Source organism: Liolophura sinensis, chromosome 1 (assembly GCF_032854445.1).
Source record: "Liolophura sinensis isolate JHLJ2023 chromosome 1, CUHK_Ljap_v2, whole genome shotgun sequence".
Classification (NCBI taxonomy): domain Eukaryota; kingdom Metazoa; phylum Mollusca; class Polyplacophora; order Chitonida; family Chitonidae; genus Liolophura; species Liolophura sinensis.
Window position 1 is genome coordinate 22,169,659 of NC_088295.1, and position 9,156 is coordinate 22,178,814.

The 9,156-nt window shown below is 37.7% G+C and overlaps 2 protein-coding genes across 2 annotated transcripts in view; one reads left to right on the top strand and one right to left on the bottom strand.

Annotated features, from left to right (window-relative positions):
• LOC135467552 (long-chain-fatty-acid--CoA ligase 5-like) overlaps nt 1-803 on the bottom strand; it is a 29,301-nt gene extending 28,498 nt beyond the window's left edge. The window contains exon 1 of the mRNA XM_064745327.1: nt 674-803. The gene's annotated coding sequence lies outside the window, so the exon portion shown is untranslated. The remainder of the gene's footprint in view (nt 1-673) is intronic.
• Nucleotides 804-4,164: 3,361 nt separating this feature from the next.
• LOC135471063 (uncharacterized) lies at nt 4,165-7,997 on the top strand. Its single transcript, XM_064750144.1, has 4 exons — nt 4,165-4,834; nt 5,043-5,836; nt 7,394-7,485; nt 7,874-7,997. The coding sequence occupies exons 1-4, from the start codon at nt 4,576-4,578 to the stop codon at nt 7,995-7,997; spliced, it is 1,269 nt and encodes a 422-aa protein (XP_064606214.1). The 5' UTR covers nt 4,165-4,575.
• Nucleotides 7,998-9,156: the final 1,159 nt, after the last annotated feature.

The window sequence follows — 9,156 nt, forward strand, 5'->3', positions numbered from 1 at the left end:
TCAATATATGGAGATATGATCAACACAGGTAGAAGACAAATAACTCCCCTTACCTACACCACAAGTCCTAACATGCTGTGGTTTAGCCCAAGGTGTAGGAGATTTATAATTAATAGTCATGTGTACATGAACTACCTTTACAGCATATTTGACCTTGTCTACTTACTGGGCTCCTATTTATCTTTATTATTAATACACTACTTCAGCCCACTATCGATATGTATTAATAGTTCAAGAATGCCTTGTTCGTCTGTATCTTCAATTTTGTAGGTCAAATTTGTGTACACTCTGTTGGCCTACTGCACAGACAAGTGCCTTGTAGAAGTTGAAGCCATCATAAATTACCACACACATTGTACGACAATAACTGTATCTTACACAACGCGGCGTACATCATTTAGGCCCTGTCATGATCTTTATCACTCAAACTAGAACACGATAGAAACAAATGTAGGTTTACTTAAACCTGTGTTACCCGTAAATTGACCTTAAACATGAAATGGCCTACATCGGCATGTGAGGCGTTTTTCGCCCACTTCCGCCCATCATCACCGACGTGAATCCAGCATCACAAACCTGGCAACACCAAAATCATCACCCTCATCACAACCGCAACACAATATGTCTTTCAAAAATTAATAAAACACGACTAAATAGCAATAATATTCCCTACCTGGATGTGGTGTGTTGATTCTGAGAAACAACCCAATTACTCAGTGTAAAAATATAGGCTAAAATGTGTTCTAACACCGGCAAATTCGTCTGACCTACACACTCACGAATGCCACAATCAGACCACCATTACGTTGAACACACCATTTGTAAGCTCATTGCTGATTGGCTCACAAGCAATACGTGGTGTCCTTACGTATAGAATGACTGTGGCGGGAAACAGTAGAAATCGATGGAAGTTTTCTGAACCAGGAAAGAAGCAGCTTATATTTGCTGCTGTTATGCTCCGAGCAATGATGTTCATTTAACCTATTTATTGTAATGAGAAAGGCAAATGTAGCTACAGATTCACATCCTGAAGCCTATCCTTTAAACTGTGAAAAACAACAACCGCAAATAATTCAAAGTCTAAATATAGCCTGCATGACGAGCAGTAGGCCTATACACCCACTCATAGTAGGCGTACATGTACATGTAGGCCTAGTCTCAATAAACTTGAATAAAATAAAGTTGGATGAGGACATTCACCTTTAATTAATAAGCTTTAGCACTAAAGGGAAAACTGAAAGATTTATTTATTTATTTTGTTTTACGCTGTACTCAAGAATATTTCAGTATAAAGGGCCAAGAAGATGAAAAATGATGAAGATTATATAGGCCTACCGGTATATATAGATAATCTAATATATTTTATACGTTTATTTCATAATGGTCAAGTATGTATGTCCACATGTAAATCTGTTTATAACTTTACGGTATATATAGGACATATTGTTAGTATATACATAGTACCGGTAGGCCTATACAAATATGATTTGTGGCCGAACAGTGTTCGGTTTGAAATGACACAAGTTAAACGAAGTGTTAGATATACATACAGGCCTAGCTAATATCCAGAAAAAAAACAGAGAGACTTTTAATCGTAAGACATATTCCAGTGCACGTCAAGTGAAAGGAAGTATGAGTGCGTAGTATGAATGAAATCAACTTGTAGTAACCCTCACGCACATGCAGTGGGGACAGCTAAAGCATGAATATGAAATCATGATGTCTGTTGAGGTCCCAACTCATTTCAAAACTGTCACAAGACATAAAAATTGTTAAGTACGGTGTAAGACCCCAAGCATACATGCATACATTCCAAATCTGTCCAGGTGGTTAGAGTGCTATAGCGCAGCAAATGGGCCAGAAGCCTCTAACCAGTGCAGTCGTGTGTGCAAGTCCAGCTCGTGCTAGATGGAAGTGTAGTGGAAGGGCCCGTCAGCAATGGACGGTTGTGGTTTACCCCTAGGCTCTGCAAAATAAATCATTTCAAATCCCATACATGCATAAGCAACAGGTAGATCGTATAAGCGCTAAATTGAGCTTGCGTAAAAAAAACGTACTTGATCAAAACATTTCGCTCTATTCTGAATTCTTTCTCATGCATATATTTCACACGGAATAGATTCCCTACGTTCTTCCACGCAGACTTATAATGCATTCATCACAGTTATACATAGTGCAAACCGCAGTGCATGTTTACATGTATGGATAGTGACGGCCACATTTAGAAACAAAACTATATAAATGGAAACTAGGCCTATATGTAGGACGTATCAGGCCCGGCCTTTAGCTAAACTGTATGTGCTCGACATGCATGCTTAGATTCTTTGTACGGATATTAAATTACAAGAAATATAAGGTTGCATGGCCTTGACTTTGGAAATGACACCCTACAATAACATAGACGGTGTGCTGGACATACGTCCTCATGAACTGATGGTTGTTGATTCTCTGTCATGGTGCCCTGCTGTATACGTAAGTCGTTACATGCAGGCCATGCGCTAAACACGCGTTTGTGTAGATTAAATAGACAGTCACGCATAGGCCAGACACTTGACCCAATTGACATGTAGGTTGTGTTGTGTTGTTTGAACAGGGGAGGTAACAATAATTAAACGATCTATACATTGTAGGTGTGCGATACACATGCGCTGGAGTGACTGCACCCGAAGTACCCATTATGTTGTTCTATACAAAACAGTTATACGCTTAGACGTATATACTTTTGTAGTATTGAAAATTAAAGGATAGGTTATACTTGAAAAGGGAACACTGAATTTCAGATTGTGCTTTCAAGGGAAATGAAGAAACTAATATAAAAAAAAATATTATTGCTTGCTAAAAGTTTTATTCAAATTTTACGTCAGTCGTCATACAACTTTGGAAATGGCTTCATCGATCATCGATGAACATTCTGTATGCATGGGGACGCGGGAGCAGTTTAGCGCACCCATTCGGGCTCAAATGTACAATATAGAAAGCCCTGACCATACACCTCAATAAGATGATCGTAGAGCTGGATTGTACAAGGCATAGGCTATTAGTTTGACGACTTGCATGTACCTCTGCCATATCTCGGACGAATATAACTAATGTAATATATTAGTCCCAGGCCATAAGGTTTTCCTGCATGAGGGGAAGACACCATGCAGGAATCACGCCACACCCGTGTGTGGTATAAAGGTATGAAGAGATACAGAGGCATTGTATTAACACGTGCATGCGTGGGCTGTCCATTTATTCATCACAGTATATAGGATGCCTGAAGTTGCATATCTTGCAGGAGTTTTAAAGGAGGTATATTTGCTTTTTCCACATGAGCCACATGTAAAAAAATCTCCCATGCACGACATTTATGCATGAAACAGTACGTTTCTTTTTTAATTAATGTAATCTTAAAGTAAAGTCACCTGTGCAGTACGTACATAGGTGTTGTATACTACATTTAGAATAATGCCCATTATAATTAATACCCATTGTTATTTTTCCGACCCAGTCTCAGTGCATTACCACGTACATGACAGGCTTTATGGTCATAAGGCAATTAAGTATAACATCGAGTTGTATAAACTCATTTTTGCTCTTTCAAATCTGAAACAAAGCTGCATGCATGGGGTTATCTCTCCATATATACGGGTGTGCATCAGTATGGTAATACTTGACACTGTATACTAAGCATATTATACTATTGTACCATAGATATATATTTAAGGTCATGAGCTCAACACTGGGACAAGGGCATCTATATAGAGATGTGGATCATTTTGCTAGAGTTCACGTGGTGCATGCGTGAAAAGTAAAAATTGGCATGTATATATTATGCAATATGGTCAGTGTATATTCACTTGTGTAGAAATTTCCACTCTCCCTAGTGAGATCCTCGCAAATCATTCCTTGCCCACTGACACATCCGTTAACTTGTTAATATGTTTTTTAAACATGGAAAGTCCTATGATGTTTCCCAATTACATTACGTGATCATCCCAGAGCTGCATGATAGGACTTCAGAACTCTGCATATATATCCATGAATTCGCGACTTTCCAGTTCAGCGCCTCCTAGCGGATGGTCGTACACGGACGACTGTCATGGCCGCGTATGGGGTCATCGGGCCGTCTCTAAGTTTTTTCTGTTATCAGGCCAGTTTCATTCCAAAGCCGCAAGAAAATCAAGGTAAAGTGAATTAACAGGACAAACTGTTTATAATGATTCACTGAATGGTTGTGAGAAGGGTATAGGACTTGAAATAGTACTGTTTACACAAAATACAACCAGCTAGCTTAGCCTCAACAACAACAACACAATTTACAATGTTCTAACCTTCGCAGTACTTTGGCGTTTGTAAGATGGAAAGTCCCTCCCGAGAACTGCTTTGTAGTGTAATACGCCTTACTTTAATCCCGTAGAGACTTGTTTATGTATGCACATGTTGTAAGCTTTTAAAACATAATAGGCCTATCAGCTGTAATTTAGTTTATGGATAGGTAGACTTATTCATTTAAATGTGAATGAATACATGTATGATTATATTCATTTTTCAATGATATTCTAATTTTGTTTAAACAGTTCGCCTAGAGCCATGAATTGCAAGAGAAAGAAACAAACTGTGGCTGAAGATATCAGTGATGCAAAAACCAGAAAGGAGGACATTCGCCTTTATTGTTTATGTAAACAATTAGATGATCCTGATAGAACAATGATCCAGTGTGATTTTTGTGACGAATGGTTCCATCCTGCCTGTGTTGATCTGGAAGAGGGTGAAGTTAATGATGTTGGAAGATGGTACTGCCCACCATGTACAGATGTTATGGCACAAAATCCATCACTGTCGCGTAAAGGTATAGAAAACGGGGTCATTTTACTTCTACTTACTTTTGGGCACATTAATATTATATTGACTGTTTATTGTAATGACTTAATTGATCTGACAGTGTTAATATGTTAGGCTATTTTCAGTCAGCTGTTACAATCATATTTGTAAAGTAACACGTCAGGACAGAAAAAGTTAACCCAGTCATGTGGTAATTTGTCAAAACTGCGTTTCAGGTTTTCTTGGGTTTCAAGGGAGAGTAGCACCGAAAGAGGGATGGGGAGAAGAATTTTTGTTGGAGGACATCGATGAGTCTGTCATTCAAGTAGAAACCAAAAGACATCGTGTTGAAGGCTGGAACCTGTTTCGAGAAGGTCGTGTTACTGGACTGAGCAGCAATAAAAACAGAAATTATGTATATTTCCGTAGTCAGTGTCAGGCATCCATGAGACAGCTGTCCTATAATGTGTTTATCTGTTTCAAGGGCAGTCGAAGGCTTAAGTGGTCAACCTGTTCGTGCCCTGCTGGAATCGATGGCCAGGGTAAGCATCTTGTGGCAACTTTGTATTGTTTGATAGATCTGTACAGACTAGGGATAAACAAAATCCCAGATGCTAAGACATGCACACAAAAACTTCAAATGTGGCATGTCCGAAAACCTGTGACAGACGAACCACTGCTTTTTTCTGACATAAACTTTGTTAAGCATGACCCAGAGAGACCAGTAAAAGGGGACCTTGGTTGTAGTGTGAAGCAACATAATCCTGTACCTGAGTTTGCAAGCACTGTGACACAGGTAAAAATTCAGAAACTTGTTAACTTATATGATTCCAGTTGTATTAAGTTACCAGTCATAGACACCATCAGGACCAATCAATGTATTCCAGTGTTGCCTAAACAGCAAATGGATGGAAGCCTTCATTCTGAACTTTTTGAATTAATGAATGGAACAGAATATAACTTTAGTGTGGATGATTACACAACTAAATTGACTGCATCAGAGAAACAACACTACAGTTCCATTGTGGAAGTAAATATTGAAACATCTAGATGTATTGAAAAGAAAACTCGATTACAGAGTAAGAGTAAGTTTTGGTTTGACCAGCGCCAACATAGAATAACGGCATCCAACTTTGGGACTTTCTGTAGACTAAAATCATGTACTAATCCAATAACAACTTTCAATAGAAAGCAGAAGTTTTTCACGTGCAGAAGTGTCCACCATGGTGTAGATTATGAGTCAGCTGCATTTGCCAAGTATAGTGAAGTCCAACCCTGTGAAAGTTGCTCAGCAGGTTTAATAATAAATCCCAAAATACCATATTTAGGTGTTAGTCCTGATAAAATTGTGCTTACCAACAGTGAATTGAAACTTGTAGAAGTTAAGTGCCCTTACAGTGTGTTTCAAAAGAAAGTCAAAATTTGTCAACAAATTAAGGAAAATAATTTCTACTTAAAATATGTTGATGGAGAGGTGAAACTGTCTGAGACTCATGATTATTTTTATCAAATTCAAGGTCAGCTTAATATTACTGGTGTAAATATTTGTGATATGGTGGTGTTTGTGCCTCCAGATGATATTGTTATTGTTTCCATTAAAAAAAGACAAACACTTTTTTGAAAACAAAATGCTCCCAAAGCTATCTGATATTTATTTCCATCATTTGTTGCCTAGCTTTGTTGATCGCCTCCAATACACTCATTTGTAGAAATATTAAGCATTTTCAATTGTCATGTCAGAATTACATATTGTGGAGCAATGTTTTTCAAGAATGTCCAGTCATCATTTACTCTATTTACATGCACATGTGTATGACTGGAGAAATATGCCTACATACCATAGATTCGTTAATCACATTTCCATTTGTTATTTTCCCATGATACTAATAATGAAGCATTTTCAATCAAATTGTAAGAGAGTTTGAAGGAACTTCATCTATTATATAGAGCAAGTGATGATACATGTATATGTCTCCTTTGAGTATGATGAGTTTCCTTAAATAAAAGTAAAGCCAAGTGAAACAAAATTTGTTCGCAGTGTCACATGATATGTAACAATTCCATCCCATGCCAATCCTGAATTGTTGTAATTCACTTCTTGAAGCCAGCCAATGTATTATGAAATAATTTTTTTTTACTTATTATCAACTTACATTTAGTTGATTGATAATGCTGTACTTAAGAATTTTTTACTCATATGAGGGCTCGTGAAGTGTATGGTTGAAGAAAACCATAGTTTATTGGAGTAAACCATCGACCTTCGCCAAGTACCTGATAACCTACTGACTCGAAGCTGCAGTTAAAGCCCTTTGATGTTCGAGCAAACGAGACGCAATTCTAATCTTTAAAACCAGTTTACTTTAGACAAAGTGCTAACTGATCTAAGTTACTAACCTGTAAAGTTTGACAAATGGCCACACGCAAGCCAAACTTTCTCTATCATTGGACACAAAGATGTAGGAACAATGTTCCGAATGATCTCAAATTCCTTAACTTTTCTCACTGCTCGTTCTACATGAACTCGCACAGCTGCAACTCCCCTTGAGAATTTTAACTGTTCATCTGTGAACTGCTGTTGTCCATGCAGAAATGTTGGAATAATAAGAGAAGCCCCCCTTCTTTCAACATCTTCGCGAATGTCAAATCCCCGATCAACCATGAGGCTATCACCATCTTCCAGTAAGTCTAGGAGCCCACAGTGACGAATAATCTTTTTGTCAGAACATCTCCCAGCATATAATGGCGAAATAAAAGTAAGTTGACCTACCGGAGAAATTGCAATGAGTCCCTTCGCAGTGTTGTGGTGTTTGTAAGATGAGAAAGTCTCTCTTTGACAGTCAGATGCAGATGGTTGTTCAATGAATAGTTCTGTACAGTCCACAATAGCACGTGTTGTTGAATAATGTTCTCTAAAGCATGCTGGCATGGTCTTTCACACTTGTTTAGCTTTTGGCCAGATTGGTAATGATCGAAATCTATCTGCTAAAAAAATAATCCATGTGTTGACAATTTTAGATACATGACCCTCAGATATGCTATACAGATCACCAATTAACCTTTCTTGTAGTCCTTTACGAAGACGCACTAGTGTTATGAAGAGCTCTTCCATTGGTGAGAGTGATCTAGATGGTCCACGTTTCTTTAATAAGTCATACGGTGTACCAGATGATGTGTTCTCTGTGCCCACATAATATAAAAAATTACATTCTGGCTGAAGAAACTGAAAAAAACATGATAAAGATATATAAGACTGAAATCCTGTATAGTACTTTATGTCACTGTCAGAATTGCAAAATCTGAGCAAAGTAAACTTTTCTTCATAGCGCAGTGTCATCAGATTTAAATTGGTCTGTAAAACAGAGGCTTTATCAGGTGAGACGCTAGGTTCATAATCTTCTAAACTGTCATCCCCACTACTGCTGCTCTCCAAATATCTTCTCAAAGTTGTAGGATATATAGTATACATAGCCCCATCAGTGTATTGGCGGGAATAAGAATGCTCCTCCACAGAAAACTGTTGAAGACCTGTAGCTGCTTTGTTCTCCTTGTTCTCGGATGCTACTGAGGAAATCTGTTTCTTAATCTTTCTCCTAGAATGCTGAGTGGAGGTGCCTTTACACCAATGAAAAACTGTTGGAATGGCATCCTTCACAAGACGACGTCTTATGCCTTGGTGTTTTGGATAACAATCCTCTGTAAAATGTAAAGAGCACACACAAGTGTGTCTGTTTATGGCAAAATCTTTACCAATGTCTCTCCTTATGTTCACAATCCATTTTTTTACCAAATCTTTGTCCGAAGGGAAACTGTGAAATGACAAATGTTTACAGCTCTCAAGTCTAGTGTCACTTGAACACAAAGGCACACAGCAATGATGAGGCATTTTAGATTCTTTCTGGAAGCAAACAGAAGAATAAGTTGTCAGTATAAGTGTAGATCTAGCATCCCTTCGTCTCTTTTATACCATTCTTTATGTACAAGAACATGAATAAGGTTTATTAAGTCCAAAATATTTCAAAAACATTGAATACCAATAGTAAACTATACATTTTAACAGGCCTATATTTAGCTGTGAACCTAAATGAACACCTAGATTGCACATGCATTCAAAACATGCTAAATGGATATATTTTTCTTAGAGCAATTTATGAACTAGTCAGAAATTACTACCTATGTATTTTATGCACTATGCATTACAAAGTAACCTTAAAATTTAAATTCAAAATTCCCCAACCAAGACTACATTGGTTAATGTAATTCTGAAATCAAGCAACACATTCATGAGATTTACGGAAGCAAACAGCTCCAGATATGTTGGATTGATCATGAGCGACATGTGCCACAGTTCAC

What these genes read in the sequence shown, in the direction of transcription:
- LOC135471063 (XM_064750144.1), top strand. Translation starts at nt 4,576, where the DNA reads ATGAATTGCAAGAGAAAGAAACAAACTGTGGCTGAAGATATCAGTGAT. An exon ending in ACTACAGTTCCATTGTGGAA is followed by an intron (nt 5,837 to 7,393) that starts GTAAATATTGAA and finishes TTGTCCATGCAG; the next exon opens with AAATGTTGGAATAATAAGAG. An exon ending in GAGGCTATCACCATCTTCCA is followed by an intron (nt 7,486 to 7,873) that starts GTAAGTCTAGGA and finishes CCTTTCTTGTAG; the next exon opens with TCCTTTACGAAGACGCACTA.